At 51.5% G+C, this 16,655-nt stretch overlaps 7 protein-coding genes across 7 annotated transcripts; 4 read left to right on the top strand and 3 right to left on the bottom strand.

The window, feature by feature from the left end:
* Positions 1 to 325: 325 nt before the first annotated feature.
* Positions 326 to 3,677, top strand: SCP_0602750 (Uncharacterized RNA-binding protein; the record flags this gene model as incomplete). Its single annotated transcript, XM_027759409.1, has 9 exons — positions 326 to 390; positions 444 to 690; positions 741 to 978; positions 1,035 to 2,001; positions 2,055 to 2,223; positions 2,279 to 2,480; positions 2,535 to 3,262; positions 3,316 to 3,489; positions 3,564 to 3,677. The coding sequence occupies 9 exons, from the start codon at positions 326 to 328 to the stop codon at positions 3,675 to 3,677; spliced, it is 2,904 nt and encodes a 967-aa protein (XP_027615210.1).
* A 732-nt stretch (positions 3,678 to 4,409) lies between these two features.
* On the top strand, positions 4,410 to 5,439 carry SCP_0602740 (hypothetical protein; the record flags this gene model as incomplete). Its single annotated transcript, XM_027759408.1, has 2 exons — positions 4,410 to 5,147; positions 5,203 to 5,439. The coding sequence occupies 2 exons, from the start codon at positions 4,410 to 4,412 to the stop codon at positions 5,437 to 5,439; spliced, it is 975 nt and encodes a 324-aa protein (XP_027615209.1).
* Positions 5,440 to 5,746: 307 nt separating this feature from the next.
* On the bottom strand, positions 5,747 to 6,325 carry SCP_0602730 (hypothetical protein; the record flags this gene model as incomplete). The annotated part of the gene is made up of 1 exon (XM_027759407.1): positions 5,747 to 6,325. The coding sequence occupies one exon, from the start codon at positions 6,323 to 6,325 to the stop codon at positions 5,747 to 5,749; it is 579 nt and encodes a 192-aa protein (XP_027615208.1).
* A 55-nt stretch (positions 6,326 to 6,380) lies between these two features.
* On the bottom strand, positions 6,381 to 10,095 carry SCP_0602720 (hypothetical protein; the record flags this gene model as incomplete). The annotated part of the gene is made up of 16 exons (XM_027759406.1): positions 6,381 to 6,740; positions 6,794 to 7,031; positions 7,095 to 7,279; positions 7,347 to 7,573; positions 7,632 to 7,705; positions 7,759 to 7,774; positions 7,831 to 7,885; positions 7,943 to 8,107; positions 8,163 to 8,420; positions 8,497 to 8,719; positions 8,782 to 9,080; positions 9,143 to 9,527; positions 9,582 to 9,649; positions 9,705 to 9,808; positions 9,860 to 9,869; positions 9,922 to 10,095. 16 exons carry the CDS (start codon positions 10,093 to 10,095, stop codon positions 6,381 to 6,383), a joined length of 2,841 nt encoding a protein of 946 aa, XP_027615207.1.
* Positions 10,096 to 10,311: 216 nt separating this feature from the next.
* Positions 10,312 to 12,710, top strand: SCP_0602710 (Eukaryotic translation initiation factor 3 subunit L; the record flags this gene model as incomplete). Its single annotated transcript, XM_027759405.1, has 10 exons — positions 10,312 to 10,423; positions 10,471 to 10,565; positions 10,623 to 10,773; positions 10,914 to 11,039; positions 11,096 to 11,360; positions 11,420 to 11,564; positions 11,617 to 11,784; positions 11,834 to 11,967; positions 12,020 to 12,410; positions 12,468 to 12,710. 10 exons carry the CDS (start codon positions 10,312 to 10,314, stop codon positions 12,708 to 12,710), a joined length of 1,830 nt encoding a protein of 609 aa, XP_027615206.1.
* Positions 12,711 to 12,963: 253 nt separating this feature from the next.
* Positions 12,964 to 13,835, top strand: SCP_0602700 (Syntaxin-52; the record flags this gene model as incomplete). The annotated part of the gene is made up of 3 exons (XM_027759404.1): positions 12,964 to 13,235; positions 13,290 to 13,690; positions 13,768 to 13,835. 3 exons carry the CDS (start codon positions 12,964 to 12,966, stop codon positions 13,833 to 13,835), a joined length of 741 nt encoding a protein of 246 aa, XP_027615205.1.
* Positions 13,836 to 14,798: 963 nt separating this feature from the next.
* On the bottom strand, positions 14,799 to 15,464 carry SCP_0602690 (hypothetical protein; the record flags this gene model as incomplete). Its single annotated transcript, XM_027759403.1, has 1 exon — positions 14,799 to 15,464. One exon carries the CDS (start codon positions 15,462 to 15,464, stop codon positions 14,799 to 14,801), a length of 666 nt encoding a protein of 221 aa, XP_027615204.1.
* Between the last annotated feature and the right edge of the window lie 1,191 nt (positions 15,465 to 16,655).

The following is a 16,655-nucleotide window of genomic DNA, read 5'->3' as shown; positions in this document are numbered from 1 at the left end:
GCGCTCGGCTGGCCCGATAAGGTAGTTACGACCTAACTAACGATCGGGACTTGGATCTGCACGCAAAACTCGCAAAACTACCTCAGGCTGCGTTCACTTGACATATCGTCGATCTCTACCTACCCGCGGCTGCAGCTCCCTGAGTCACTAACACTTTGTCATTCTGAGCTTCCACTGTCTGACTTTTGTCGAAAAGACCAAGGCCCGTGTACATTCGACTCACTGCCGGATTACTTGAAGTGACGGAGTTAGAGAGGACGATCGGAGGACTGAAAAACGCATAATTGCCGAGCAGACACTGGTCATTTTATTTCAGGGAAAAATCATGGCATCCCCGCTTGGAAAGCGGAAAGAGAGAGACGGCGAGGATACACCCGTAGTGACACATGGGTATGTCGCTCTACCCCCGCGGGCTGTATTCTTATGCACAGCGCCGTTCCTAGGTCCACCTTGTTCGTGTCGAATCTTCCTTACAATGCGACCTCGACAGACCTACAGACCCTCTTCTCTGACCTTGCTCCAGTGCGATCTGCGTTTGTCGTTCTCGCACATGGCTCTGGTGTCTCCAAGGGTGTTGGATATGTCTCTTTTGCTGTCAAAGAAGATGCACAATCGGCATACGACAAAATCAACGCGGAGGGGATCGTACTAGACGACCGGATTCTCAGAGTTCAGTGGGCGGAATACAAGGTTGTCAGTGTTCACTTAGTTTTTACTCAGAGCTAATTCCTGCACCGTAGAGCAAGGACAAGACGCAGAAGGAGAAGTCTGAGAAGAAGCAACCCCGCCCTTCCGTCCCCCGTCCACACCCAAATCCAGCATCTCACGACCCACTTGCGATCCGCACCGTCGTAATTGGGGGTCTCCCTGCTTCGATTGACTCGAAAACACTCTGGAAGAAGATCCGGAAGTTGGAGGGGGCCGAAAAGGTCGAATGGCCAATTACGTCGGATGCAGGTGTTGGGGGCCACAGCGTAGGTGAGTTGTTCTAGTCATAGTCATCGAATCAAACCAAGTTGGCGCGCTTTTTGCAGCTCATGCGCTGTTTACCACACCTGCGACTGCGTCGGAGGCGGTGAACAAGCTCCATGCACATGTCTTCAAGGGGTCTTTACTATCTGTGACACTCAAGAAGCGGCTAGATAGCCTCGCTAAAACATCACGAAAGCCGAAGAAAGCAGCTACAGCCCCGCCCAATGAAGCAACTCCAAGTCGTGCAAGCCGACTCATTGTCCGCAACATACCTTGGGATATCAAGGAACAGGATCTACGCGCCATCTTCTTACCATTTGGCCCTATCCACTCCATCGACATACCCCGGGTTGCAGTCTGTGCGAAAGAAGATGTGAAGTCTGAAGGTGGAGACGAGAAGACGTCACGGATCAAAGGCTTCGCATTCGTCTGGATGCTTAGCAGGAAAGACGCGGAGAAGGCCATGGAGGGGTGCAACGGCATGACAATACAGGCGGGGATGGCGGAACGCATGGTGTCTGACAAGCATAAGAAGAAGAAACAGAAGAGGGAGGAGCTCAAGCGGCAGCAGGCGCCGAAGACAGAGGATGGGGAAGAAGGTTATGAGGAGGAAGAGGGCGCCGCGCAGAGTAGAGCACAGAGGGTGATCGCTGTGGACTGGGCGTTGAGCAAGGACCAGTGGGAGATGGCCAAGGCGAAGATGGAAGCAGAAGGCGAGGGTGACAATGACGTTGAGATGGCGGAGGCAAGTCATGACGCGGGGAGTGAGAATGACGGCGGTCAAAGTGGAAGCGAGAGCGATGGAGAGCAGACCGGTTCGGATGACGAAGACGAGCATCTTGGCGTGCATCAGGACGGAGAAGAGGACAGCGATGATGAAAACGATGACGGGAGCAGGATCGACGGTGATAGCGATGGCGAGGACGAGCAGGAACCTGCGAAACCTACATTACCTCCGCCGGAAAGCGGGATGACTCTCTTCGTTCGCAACATTCCATTCGAGGCAACGGACGACGAGCTGAGAGTGTTGTGCGTTTATTCATTCTTCTTCATCATACTTGTTGGTCTAAGTATTCTGCAAGATTCCGTGCCTTCGGCCCCCTCCGATATGCGCGTATAGCTATGGACCCGGAAAGCGGGCGTTCAAGAGGCACAGGTTTCGTCTGCTTCTGGAACAAAATGGACGCGGACAAGGCCATTGCACAGAGTGAGATTTTACGCTCGGAAACGGTCGGCGACAAGGCAGCGGCAGTAAGTGTATCCATTGACTTGTGTATGATAAGTCCCATGCTGATGTCTATTTCAGCCGAAGAAAAATCCATTCAAGTTGCCGTCTCTCCTCACTCCCGATCCTTCCGCATCAATGGCACAAAATCTGGTCTTGCACGGTAGGACGCTGGATGCCATTCTTGCGGTGACCAGGGACGAAGCGGGCAAGCTCAAGGAAGCGGGAGAAAGACAAAGGGAGAAGGCCGACAAGCGGAATTTATATCTCCTCAGAGAAGGCAGTACGTGGCACTCACGTCATGGTCGCCGCCACCACGCTAATGTACGTTTTGCAGTCATCCTGCCTAACACACCTGCAGCAGAATCCCTTGGTCAGACGGAGCTGGAGAAGCGTACACAATCGTATAACTCCCGCCGAGCACTACTGCGCTCCAATCCCTCGCTTTATGTTTCGAGAACTCGGCTGAGCGTCCGACAGCTACCCATCTTCGCGAGCGAGCGCATGCTGAAGAGATTGGCGGTACACGCGGTGCGGACCTTCGAGAAAGAGGCTAACGAAGGTGTTCGCCAAAAACTGACCGATGATGAACTATTGAAACCGAACCATACAGAGGATCCTGATGCTGATGGGGAGATCAAAGAGGAGGAGCACGAGGAGCAGAATAAAAAGAGAGGGAAGAGTAAGGGAGGGCGTGACACGGGTGTCATTCAAGCGAAAATCGTTCGTCAGCAAGACCGAGTAGATCCAGTCACCGGAAAGGGCCGTAGCAAGGGGTATGGCTTCCTTGAAATGGCCAAACATGCCGATGCGCTCAGGGTTCTTCGGTGGGCGAACAACAATCCCAGCGTAGGGTCGCTCTTCGAGGAGTGGTGGAAGGGCGAGCTGAAGGATTTGTTGAACGCTGAGAAGAAGAAAGAAAAGATGGACGAGGCTCGAGTGAAGCGTGTCAAGGAGGAATTTGAACGCTCGGCCAAAAGCAAGAGCACGCTTATTGTGGAATTCTCGATAGAGAATGTCCAAGTTGTCCAGAGGCGTGCTGCTCAGCAACGCGAGAAACAACAGGTATTGCCTAGCCGGTATCTTGCTTTGTTCTTACACGTCTAATTTCGTCACAGTCCTCAGGAGGACCCACAAAGCGTTTGCGACGGCTTTCTTTGCCTGAAGTCAAGACTGAGCCGCAGGCAGATAAGTTGGACGAGCGATCAGCCAAAAAACGCCGAATCTTGGATCCTCAGCTCAGTTCTGAAAAGATGAGCAAACACAAAACCATTGTGAAGAGTGGTCAAAAAGTAGGTTCTATGATTGGCAGGAAACGGAAGGAGCGAAAACTGAAGAAAGCTGGTGGTTCACGCTGAGCATGTAGGACACCTGTGTCAAACGCCGTCACCAGCATCTATCAGTGATTTACACGAACTGGATAGCACCTTCCGCTGGCGAATTTAACCGTCACCTACATGTGGCAGATAAGGGTGAATGATACACACATTGGTGCGTCCATGTCATGGTGTCTCCATCGAAGAAGCGTGGTAAAAGGACCAAGTTGCGAGCCCCCCGTGTGCAGCAACTACGTCTTTACATCATTGACAGAGTGCATCTCTACTATCTTTTATGATTTACTTTCTGGCCAGCGGTGGTACACCCTCAAGTCCTGAAACGACTGGGTACTGCTATGCGGGACTATTGTGGACATGGCAACCCTACTCATGAGACTATCCACAAGCTGTCCTACAATATGTTTCTTCCTCTGGACATGCTTATTTTTGCCAGGAATCAGGACGTCGAACGTAAAACTGAGTCGCCGAAGGTCTTACCTTAATGGGAAAGGAAGCTCACGTGCTTACGTATGCTATTAGTATCTCCACTCAATCTTTTATTTATTTTATTTAATTTCTGGTTAAGCTACCGCTATAAGTGGACTTCATCGAACTAATTTTGTGACTCGATAAGCCCCAGCAAGGAAGCGCGCGTCACTCCTTGCCCGATCGGTCAAGCGCGTGTAACGTCACCCCGTTACACGCCCATCGGGAGGCATTCCGGCCCCTATTTCGAGGGGATGCCCTCTGTGTGGACCTCAGGACAAGCTCACGAATTGGATCTGGCACTGAGGATGGCCCATCACCGAGGTTTTTGAGTCTCATTCACGGTCACTGGTAACCGCGGTGGCCACCGCCACCCAGGGACATAGTAGTAGGACTCGTCTGGTATCATCATGCAGCCATCTGACCCAACCCAGACTTTGGATCAGGAGTCGGAAACTGCAGACTCCCTCTGTATAGGTCGCGGTAGCTTTGCCGCCATATATGTGATACCCATCCTCGGTTCTCCAGTCGCATACAAGCAGATCCATCATGGCGACGTCGACTCTGATGCCCTTATGCGTGAATATAGCGCCCTCGAGAAAATATACCTTACTTGCGACACAGATTCACTCTTTGCGATTCCCCGTGCACTCGCCTTCTTCAATCCCAACACGGCACAATTATTGTCTCCGTCGCCTTCCCCGCCTTCCCTGTGGCGTCGCCACGAACGTCCTTTGGTCACGCCGGCTGCATTCCGACCGTTCACGCGCACAACCTATGCTATGGATAGAGTCTTTGCTGTACCCTTGGACGCCGCTCAGGTCATCAGAGAACATTTCTACCCTCCTGCCGCCGCCTCTATTCATACTGGGCCAACCTTGTGCAGACTGTATTTTGGCAAGAACTTTGCCAACGCTCCCCCATCTCGATTCGTTAACACCGCCAACTTTCCTCTTGACGTAGTGAGGTATCGCCTTATGACGGAACAGCTGCCGGGTCTGCAGACAGTGGAAGAAGTTGCCTTTGGCATGGGGGAAATGTTAGGCCGTCTACACTGGCGTGGTGGCTATGATGCTCGAGATGTGGAGTTTGTGCTTGGGGGCGATGGAATCAGTGGCTTCCGTTATTTCGTCATTGATTTCAACCAGGTGTGTGCAAGTGATGTTGCCGGATGATGCAGATGTTCACCTATGGTTATGACAGCTACGTACCTGGCAAAAAACTACTGAAGAGGTCGGAGCCCTAGTCTCGTCATTCTTCAGCAACGATCCGTATTACCCTCGTCCCAGACCCTCAGACCCCCTCTACGTTGCGTTCAAGAACGGTTACTTATCCGCGTACCCTACCCAGCCTGACTGCCACCGTGTTGCCACCACATTCCTTCATGATATTGAAGTTGAGCAAGCTCAGCGCGACGCGGCTGCATCTGACACCGCGTAGGACAGTAGGTTTGGTTTGGGAGCCGGGAGATGCAGAAGCCTTGACTCTCTGTGCTCTGATCTTCGGAGCTTCTTCCATAACCATCGATCCGTTCGGTAGTGAGTGTCACAATGTGCTTACAGGATCTTTTGGAATGCAGGCATGGAGGCATGTTGCTGCGTTGGCATTTGAAATCAAATAAGTGTTTGTCGCTTTACTGCAATTCGCCTATCCTTCCGCTCACAGCGCTGTGCCAGATCTAGTCTCTTGCAGTTGTACGTGTTGCAGCGATGTTGCGACGTAATCGACTTGCGGAGGACGACCTCATTCACCATACACAAACACAGCTGCGCGCACGATCGCACAATAAATAAAGCGGCCTGCATCTGCTACCGATGCGCTCTATCGACTCCGCCCTCGTCCTCGCGTGCACGACGCCGTCCCCTCCCACCTGGACGTCGTCCAGTCGTGCGGCGAGGACTGTGTGATGACACGCCGCGTCTTGAGCGCAGGCAGCACGTCTGCCGGCCTCAGAGCAGGGAAGGGGGAAACGAGGCTTGAATCCGAACAGCACCACGAGGAAATTGATGTCGAATCGAACCCGAAGGGCGTGCAAACTCCGAGAGATATACTTGGAAAATATGGATGGAACGAAAATCTGCATGGAGGGGATAAGGCCGACAGCGATCCATCGAGGCAATACTAAACATCCCGATATGAGGCATAGAACGTAGAGAGAAAATTCCTCACGCCCGACTGTTATGTTCCTCACACCTAGATGGTCATACGCGCCCTGTGCCGCAATCTCCAGCACCAGCTCATGCTCTTCCAAATCAAGCCAGCTCTCCCTCACCATCGTGAGCACCCGTCGCATGTACTCCACGCCGAAGGATGTTCTCAGCTGCATGAAAGGGGTGCATTGGTCTAGAGATACTGCGAGTCTGGCACGGAAAGTCAAGCGTTCAGCCTGACTTCAATGTAGCCCCGGTTGACGGTGGAAGTGCACGATCTGTGCCCGCAGGCCCCGGTTTCTGTGCGGGCCTCCGTCGGGAGCTCTTCAAATTAATGTTGCGCTGTATCGACTGGCTGAGAGTGGCTAATATGGGGTCGCTCTCTGGTGATCCTCCTGTCGATGACGATGATGTATCAGAAATTCGCGTAGTGGGGGTCGGTTTTGATAGATGTTTTGGCGGCTTGTCTTGAGGTTTGCGTTTACCCACAAGCTCCTCGAATGTGCAACCTTTACTGATCATGGCAGCCGCTCGCCGACACTCGGCTTGGAACAATAACAAGTTGTTCCAAGAAACGTTTGACGCGAGATTCTAAGGCATAGAACTTAAGCATGCAAGAGTATCGGAGAGAAGCATTGACACACCTTCGTGATGATGAAAGGGTCGGCGATGCACAACGGCCCTGTCCAAGACTTGAATTCGTCTGCGAATGGAGGTAGTGCATTAGATACCACCGAGTTGTCAGGCTCATCCCCATCTGATAGAGAAAGCACAGGATCAGTTGGGCCAAGGACAGGTGGGTCAGGGTTCCGTCTAGCCGCTAATCCACCATCCCGAATGCTCAATACATGATTTTGGTAATCATGTTCGTGCCCCCAGTAACTGGCAGGAGCGAATAAGTGTGGGTACAATTGTTCAAGCAATCTGCAGAGTAAGGGTACTCACTGGAACCAGTCTTGAAGTGCCTGGTCAGCAGTAATAGAGCTGCCCGGCATCCAATCCTCAGCAAGGGAGTATCGCACGTCGCAGCACACCGTTTGAATCTTCGAACGGAACCAGACGCCATCTCTCGAACTTCGGACAGTGGTGTCACGGAAACTGTCCTGCAGGTTCGGAAGTAGTCCCCACCTCTGAAAAACTCAATGTAAGCGATACGAGCTAGACAACATGGAGTCAAACTTGTGTGGCTTCACTAACTTGGAAAAGCCCGATGGTCATGTTTGCAAATGCATAGCTGCTGAACGACCCATCGGCAGGACTGTTCAATCTCAGATGTTTCGCCCATTGCTTGATGGCGAACAGCACCAGTCGAAGAGGCGGCGCAAGTTCACAGTAGCATTGGATCAGCGCAGTGTTGGTGATGCCAAGGCGGTCATTGACATTAATATCACAAGAAATATTAGTCTCGGGATCAATGAACTTCACTGCATCGTTCGAAGTCTGCGTAAGCGTCTATAGGAAGCGGAGTATCAAAAGACGGACCAATAGGCACTGATGCTGTAGGAATACTGCTAACGTTCCGGAAACCAGCACTGTGGAAGATGCGATGTAGTAGTCTGTCAAGGAAGTACGTTCAGCAATAAACGACAACACTAATTCAGTTCTTCACCTGATATTATATATTCCTGGATGTTTGTACGTCAACACAAACATAGATGACAGAACAAGGGAATACACTTACGCGGTAATTTATTTGTTGAAATATGTGGTGATAGGCCCGCAGGTCGTTGGGGATCCTGCGGGACAACAGTGAAATTGATAATCTGGGGTGACATGAACGAAGATGCACTTACCAGAATGACAAAGTCAAGATCACTCTTCGCGGAATCAGTGCCGTAGCATGTGCTGCCGAATGGCACCACCGAATATTCTTTCCCAAACTTCGACTTGATGAGTTCATTGACGCGACGCCTCGTCTTCTCACGCTGGCGTATAACGTCTGGTGGAACGTCTGCGAGCTGCAGAAACATCCTTCAATAGGACGAACTGGAATCAGAGAACCGGGGGTCAAACCTTGAGGCCTAATCTGCTTTCGGAGTGAAGAACACTCGACGTGTGATGCATTCGCTTCCCGAGATCAGGGAGATCTGTGCGTCTCCTGGGCCCAACGTCCGGTGGATCGTAAAATTTACCCTCTGTGTATGCTGCAGGAGCACGGTAAGGACCGAAAATATGTTCGAAGCGGTGACCCCTGCGCAGAATCTCCTTGGCGTGCCAGCAACGAGCTTCAAATTCCCGAAATGAAGCCTGAGTCACTGTCTGCGCGTGATTCTAGAAAAAGGAAACGAACGCAGGAATGAGTTTCACGGTGCAGACGAGGATGATTTCAACCGAATATGACACTAACATGGGTGAACACAAACGGGTCTTGTACTACAAGCGCATGGTACCACCACCTCGTAGGTGAATACTCCGGTGTTATAATACCTTTGTTATTCTCGAACGCCTTTGGTTCTACCCAACCGTAGGGTCTTATCACAGGATCTGGGCGCTCAAGTGGCCTTCCATCCCGCACAGATTGTACATCAGGCAAGCAACGCGGAGCCCCGGTGCCGTCATAAACCCAAAAGCTGGATTCCGTCAAAACGATTATTATGACAAAGGGCAGAAAGTGTGAGCTGAACGTACTCACCTGAAGAACTTGTACATGAGGGAAGGCAGTTTGTTCTCCCCTGCCCAATTATTCTTCAAGGGAGGCAGCGCTACGTTGCCGAATTCGAGAGATATCCTGAAGAGCGATCTCTGCCATGATGTGCTTCTAGCCTCAGGGGTCGTATCCTCACGAAGATATTCGCCAGGTATCCATGCATAACCATCTTCCTCGATTCCAGACCTCGGAATGGAAAAAGACCCATCTTCCGACAAAACAATGGGCGGATTCTCCACTTTTGGCGTGCTCGATTTTTGGAGATTTAGCAGGCGCGTCCTGCACTGGTACGGCGGGACAATGTAATTGAACAAGCGCAGATGCCCCCAGCACGGACGCTACTCACTTGGAGACAATGGATGACCATCAAAGTGAGACAAACAGGCGTAAAATCATCCAAGCGCCAAGATCGTGCCCAGTGACATACAATTGAAACAAGATCAAAGATCGAGGTCGATTCCTTGCAGTATGCACGGAGCAAGCGCATCAATGGGAGGAGTGTAGGGTGTGGCAGGGTGATATTGAAAGGTTGCGGCGATGTCACCTCCAGGGTAGCAGGATACACGAGCTCCTTCATGCGTTTGGGCCGATACTGGGGCCATGAGATTAAATGTTTCATCGGCGGGCGTTTATGGTCCAGCTTCTTGGTGTTCGTGAAGTCCTGCCAGACTAAAGACTCTCCCCTGAAAATGCCTTGAAATCCTGCCTTTGAGAGCGTTTTTGCCACATCGCTATTCTCGCGCACTTGTCAGCGTCCATTACACAATCAGGTAGAACGGCCGTACACAGGATCATACACTTCCGGCAAGACGTCTACTTTCTCATTCTTGAAGCCTTGCCCTCGTCCTGGGTCCTATAACTATTACATGAGCGGGGAACGCAGAGAAATATGACTTTCATATACCCACTACAAGCGCGATTTCTATTGGGGCTGTATGAAGATCCATTGCATAACGTCTGATGCTGACGTCCATGATCTCGATATCCCTGCCATAGTGCCGACGCATAATCGCTGTGACATCGTTGAGTAGTTCATCCCTGTGGGCAATCCTGTCATGATCACTTTCGAGTAACTGTGCTTGCTAATGAGCACATTCACAACACAGCGAGCTACTGGAGGCATACTGGAAGCACGTCCTCGACGTCCCGGTTAAAATGAGGATGGTAGATGGGGTTTAGCTTTAGACACTCCTTGTGAATTGCCTTCTTCTGTTCTGAGTTCAAGGGACGAACGTAGGGCGTGTAGAGCTGCTGCGTGGTGCTTCGACAGGTAGAGGAGAAGCAGCGAACACGCCGCATGGGTTTAGCGTTGAGCAAGAGTAAAACTGCTACTAGTCTGATAAGTAGCGGACTTTCCCGTCCCAGTCCCCGGCAAAGGAATGGGTCCCGAACCGGAGTTCATGCAAACCTCAAGAAGGAAATCAGGATGAAATGACTGCCCGCCAGTCTAGTGCGACTCACTGCAGAAACTTCACCGCTCGCATCGCTGACGAATTTACCAGTCTCTTTATCTTCATGTCGCAGCAACGCAAAGCTTTGTGGGAGGCTGAACTTGACGAAGACCTTCAGGATGTCGACCTCAGCTTGGCCATAGGGAACTATGGCCAAGATGGACTGTACGACGACGGTATGTACATGCACGCAGATATTGCGGGATACTCAATAGCGCCGCAGCCCAGTCCAGGATAGATGAGGTCACTCTACTTGCAGTGCAACAGCAGATGGCCCAACAAGCGGCGTTTGCGCAGATCCCGGATGTCGTCAAAAGAGTGAGTGGACCTACACGTCTTATATGTGGTTTCTCGTGCTGAAAACCGATGTGCAAGTTCATCGTGCATTTCCATCAAGCCGTACTCGACAACAACTTGGCAGAGATTACCGTTGCGTACGAAAGCGGATGGAACCGATTGACAGAGCAGTTCTATTCGAAGACGGAATGGCCAGAGGCAGAGGTGATCGCACCGCTCGTGAACGACGGTGGGTCCTGTGCTCTACTGTTGGATCTCATAGTTGCATATCGAAATACACCATGCCACATAGAGGAATACTGAGAGTCCCTTCTTGGCCCGCATTAGATTTCTATGTCGCTTACCCGTTCACTGACATCCAACTGACAGACCAGATCTTCCTCATCCTATACCGTGAACTTTATTACCGTCACGTCTACTCACGCCTACAGCCGGACATCGACGATCGCTTCCATTCATACGAGAATAGCTGCGAGCTATTTAACTATCTGCTCAGTGCGCAGCGCGTTCACTCCCGATGCGCGTCTTTCCCCTCATCGCTTGTATGCTAGACTCCGACGGCCCCGTCTCTCTCGAGTTACCAGAGCAATGGCTTTGGGACATCATTGACGAGTTCATTTACCAGTATCAGTCTTTCTGCGTGTGGAGGTCAAAGGCCAAGTCGAAGACGGACGAGGAACTGATACTCCTGGCTGACGCGAGCCAAGTGTGGAGCTCGTACAGTGTCCTAAACGTGCTATACTCACTCATCCAAAAATCGAAAATCAACGAGCACATTGTTGCGCTGCAAGAGGGCAAGTCAACCGAGGAGATTGCGTGAGTTTTCCCACTCAGAATGTGTTGTGTGGGGTCATACTTACCGTGAGTGTCGTCAGCGAAATTGTCGGCGAGTATGGTGTCCGCCCATTGTACCGCATGCTCGGATACTTTAGCATCATTGGACTCCTCCGCGTGCATAGCTTGCTCGGCGATTTCACACTAGCGCTGAAGGTGATGGAAAACGTGGAACTCAACCAAAAGGTGCAGTATATAGGTGATCCTCAATTACCGCTATCCCACTGACCTCTCACAGTCACCATTTACCCGGGTCACGGCCTGCCATGTGACGACGTACTACTACGTCGGGTTCTGCTACATTATGCTGCGACGCTACCCAGACGCGATCCGTGCCTTCGTGTCGATCCTCAATTTCATCTTGCGCATGCGGCAATACCACACACGGAGCTACCAGTATGATCAAGTGCGTTTCCTGTCCTTCGTTCTCGATCGACAGGCTGAGCGCAGTGCAGATAAACAAAACTGCGGACCGCATGTACGCGTTATTCGCGATCTGCAATGCCCTTTCGCCCACACGACTGGACGACAATATATCCAACATCGTCAAGGAGCGATACGGGGAGCAGTTCTCGAAAATGTCACGTGGGTGCGTAGCGATCGTTGCGCACACTTCTCAACGGTATTGACAATATGCCCAGTGAGGAAGGCATCCCCGCTTTCGAGGAGCTTTTCTTATACGCCTGCCCGAAGTTCATCTCCGCGAACCCTCCGCCATACGAAGACTCGGAGCTGATAGCTGCGTACATCGAGGACCCGCCCGTAGAGCCCGCACAGCGGCACCTCGCGCTCTTCCTCTCCGAGGTGCGTGCGCAGGCGCCCGTGCCGACGCTGCGCAGCTTCCTGAAGCTGTACACGTCGCTCGACGCGAAGAAGCTCGCGAACTTCCTTGATGCGGACGAGGAGGAGATGGTGCAGCAGATGATGGTCATGAAGCAGGCGAGCCGCAGCGTCAGCAGGGTTGAGCATGAAAAGGGACTCCTGGACGGCCAGACGATCTCGACGAGTGACCTCGACTTCGTTATTAACGAAGTCAGTGCTATTTATTGCCACATGGTTACTGTACTCATTCCCTCTTCTCGTTGACAGAATATGGTCCATATCGCGGAGTCGACCGTGGGCCGGCGTTATGCCGGATGGTTCATTAGGAATACGGAACACGCGCAGCGTGTCTTTGATATGCTTCGCAACAGTCCCTTACCTGCACCTCCTCCAAAACCAGTGCAGGCAGCCGCAGCCAACGGTGCGGCTGAGCCACCAGCTACGCCTGCTCCCTCCGCACCGAGAACCGGCGGGCAAAAGGTTGCATGGGGAGGTGTCAAGGTAGCGTAGTCTCGCGTCAGCATGCAGCAGATTGTAGAGTGGCCTTGTCTGTATCAACAAGTGTCTGTAATGATGTCTTTTGTCTTTGTTTGAACATGCACTTCGCAATCGAATTCCGTCGTCTGAGCACAGGATTGGGGAATTTTGTTCCAGGAGACCTTCCATATTCAGAACACGACTGCGGCGCGCGATCATCCCGCCTGAGCTGCGATCCTCACTTTCTTTCAATACTCTCTCGTCACTGTCGCCGTCGACGACCAGGATGTCTTCACTGGCGAAGCTCACGTCCCTATCCACACAAACACTGTCTCTACTTCTCGAACGCCAGCGATTACAGTCTCTCCCGTCGAATGTAGGCTCGAATACATCGCTACATATTCCACAAATCACACGCAACCTGCAGCAATTGCGGACAGGCATCCTGGAGGCGGAAGAGAAGGAGGGATCCACTGAAGCTCTTAAATTGCTCAGGAACCAGCACGAGCGGATGAGAAGTATGCTTGGGCCGGATGGTGAAGTTGCGGGTGTGCAGAGGTGCGTTCCATTCAAGTTCCGCAGAAGACATGAGTCTTATCTCGTAGGAAACAGAATAGAAGAACCGGAGCTTCTGCACTCTAGCACATCATCCTCGTCGGCGTCGTCCTTCCCTTCACAATCGCCGTCACCATCCCTTGTACCCCCGCCGTTACCTCCCAAGACGAGCGAACCTGAGTATGCCCCGTACACCGACGACCCAGAGGCCGGGTACACCTCCCATGAGGTAGTACAGCAGCAGCAACGACAGTTGATGGACGAGCAGGATGTACATCTCGACCACCTCTCGCACTCTATCAACCGGCAGCGCGATATCTCGCTTCAAATTAACGAGGAGCTCGACGTGCATACGGGACTGTTAGAGGGCCTCGATGTCGACTTGGATAGAACGGATAGTCGGATGACTCGAGCAAGGCGGCGCCTTGGCCGTGTTGCAAAAGGGGCGAAGGACAATGGTGAGATACGGCGAAATGACTTGTTAATTCTCATTGCTGCCCTCGTTCTCTATGGCTAATCATCATCCTTTTCGCAGGCTCAACTGTGATGATAGGCTTGCTCATCCTTGTGCTCCTCATTCTGATCATTGTCTTCAAGACGTGATCTTCACCGCTCTCCGGATTCATACTCAGTGCTTGCTTCGGCTATTCTGCCCTTCATCCGCATGTACTCTACGGAATATTCTCACAGATGCGTTAATGTTCCACCTGCGCACTTTACTGTCTTCTCCACAATAATACCCCATTGTCTTCGCTGTGACTAATGGGGAACAGATAGTGAATTGCGCCAATCCAATCTCAAGTGCAAACAATTCCAAAAATATTCGTGGATGCAATCCTGCTCCTGCTGTGTATTGGTGAGTCTTCCATCAACGAAGAGAGGCGGGGTACTTGCAGTCACTCTCGAACCCAAGGGCATTATCCGGCGTATTCGCGATCGGTCCAAGGGAACGCATGCGGTCACCACTCACACTTTTCGCTTCGATTCCTTGATAGTTTCCGTGTTGTCGCTTTCCCATTACTCAGTGCCAGTTCAGACACGGATATCCTGAGGAACGAAGGTTGAAGCTGAGTGTCTACCGTCTGCCTTCGGGATACGAAGCGCCAGCTCCGGTAATTACATTTTGCTTGAAGACGGTGCAGAACCATGTCAGCGAAGAACATGAGGTAGTGCCGATAATGGTGCCTATGTATCTTGATTTCTTCCTAGAGGGGATCCAGAGCTATGAAGGCCCGAGAATGCATTTTTGAGTGTCGGATTCGTGGATTATCGATGAATTTACTTTTAAGCAGAGGGTGTTACTCCGCGAGGACCGTATCCTTTGCAGTTTAACGTGTATACAATAGCCTGCTGGCAAGGGCAGTGGGTCGAGGATTTTACGTGAACAAAACAATATCAACGAAGCCTTCACGCATAGGTGCGTCGGGAACTCGGAGGAGTGGACTTGAGCCGTGCCATGAACATCATCGAGTGCATTAAAACAACCAATCGGATTATGCAACTGTTCACTACTATCCTTTCCGTACAGGCCCAACCAACACGACCTAGCTGTTCCGCCACATACATCTACCCATTTTGAGGATGTGCACTACGGACGGACCATATGGCATTCTCGACCTCCAGCTCGTCCTGATACTGTGGAACTAAAGGGTGTCGGCCCATAGCAATATAGCACCCTCCGACAGCATCCCAGTACTCCGGAAACCATCCAGCGGCGCCCCAGTCAATTAAACCAGACAGCCTGCCGTTCGACAACAAAAGGTTTGCGCGACGCAGTTCACCGTGGGTGAGGCAAATTCGATGAGGTTTCACGTAGGACTTTCGCGACAAGGACAGGACTTCATCTCGCTCGTCGCCCCAAACGCGGCTGAGTAAAAATTGGTGCAGAGCATCTATACTGGCGAACGGGCCGATAGGATTGTCCGCCGATACGCGATACTGCCAACAGGGTCCTCCCAAATAACCCGAGACTACCGGGAATGGGGGACAGAGGCTCCGAAGTTGGAACAGCCAGTTACGAAGGTCTGCCTCGAAGAGCGCGAGACCTGACGCATCTAAGTGGCGAAATGAGAGGCTAGCGGGGGTTCTAGGAATCCGGGACATCACAACGAACAGGCTATCATCATGACCAACGACGTCCAATATCTTCAAGACAGGGATAATAATATTAACTGCAACAAACATGGTCGCCAACACTTCGCCCTTGTCAATCCGCTTGAATTTGCAGTACATGTTGAAAGGAAGCCTTTGGGTCCAGAGATCCGGGCCAGAAGAAGGTGACGATCATCACGATGGACATAGAGCTTTTTGCCCATCCACAGCAACACACGATATGCCGCCATCCGGAAGGACGAAGGCAAAGCCCGCCAGAGTGCGCCCACGTAAGATGTGTTCTGCAATGGCAAGGTCGGGAGTTTAAGCACGCGTTGTTGAAATCCGGAGTCCGAGGAGTTGCTGAAGCACGTTCGTTGAACGTGCGTTATACCTTTGGTTCGGCTTTACTATTTTCTCTCGTAACTACTCAACGCCTCGGCTCTACCGCTAGCTAGATTAGGTAGTGTCGATTGGCTTATATACCATACGTTCGCTCGCCGGATGCCCCAGAGAATTGTGCTCCTGGTGCATCCGTGTACGTACTCCCTTCCTATTATATTCACTCGAATACAGCACCTGCAGTGACCGTCGCGTCACTGACGGGTATGAACAGAGAATTGTACTCCTGGTGCATCCGTTGACCGTCGCGTCACTGACAGGTATCTCTCCGGTCTGTCTGCCCCTCCGCCGTGCCCGCTGCGCTTACCCGGCTTTGCCGTTTCGACCCTGAGTGGGTCGCCCCGTTGCTACTCGCATTTCAATACGCGTTTTGAATGAAAAGTGTCTTCAACTCGACATGGCCTGGGCATACTGGAGGACATCAACGGCGAGTCACGATAGGGACATATACTTCGCAATGTACCTATTCATTGTGTTCCAGTCTGCAGCATCGTTTTGGATGGCAGTCTAGCTATAGTGGTAGCTTCGCTAGAAATTAAATAAATTAAATGAAATTAATTCGAGTGCACAAGGAAGAATTCACTCTACAGGTCTGCACAGAGCTCAGTGTATCCTCGACTCCTGCACACAGCTTCACTGGGAGATAAATATTTGTTTGTATGTCACTTAGGCACAATCTTTAGTGATTTCGTAGTGTCATATTCAAAGTTTGCACTGTGGTTCGAAGTGTGAATAGCACTCCGAAGATAACTCTTCTTGTAGTGCAACCATAGATGTATAGATCTGGTAGACCTTATAGGTTGATGGCATGGAAAAGTCCTTCAAATTTTCTTCCCGCCCTTCGGGTGAGACTGCATGTAGCTGTTCCATTAAAATAAAAGTTGCACCTGGTGCAAAGTATGTAGCTGTGCTCCCTGGAAGTGTCTGAAT

The sequence above is a fragment of the Sparassis crispa genome (genome assembly GCF_003851025.1).
Source record: "Sparassis crispa DNA, contig_000005F, whole genome shotgun sequence".
NCBI lineage: Eukaryota > Fungi > Basidiomycota > Agaricomycetes > Polyporales > Sparassidaceae > Sparassis > Sparassis crispa.
The sequence above is the reverse complement of the archived record's forward strand: the minus strand, read 5'-3'. Positions and strand labels throughout refer to the sequence as shown.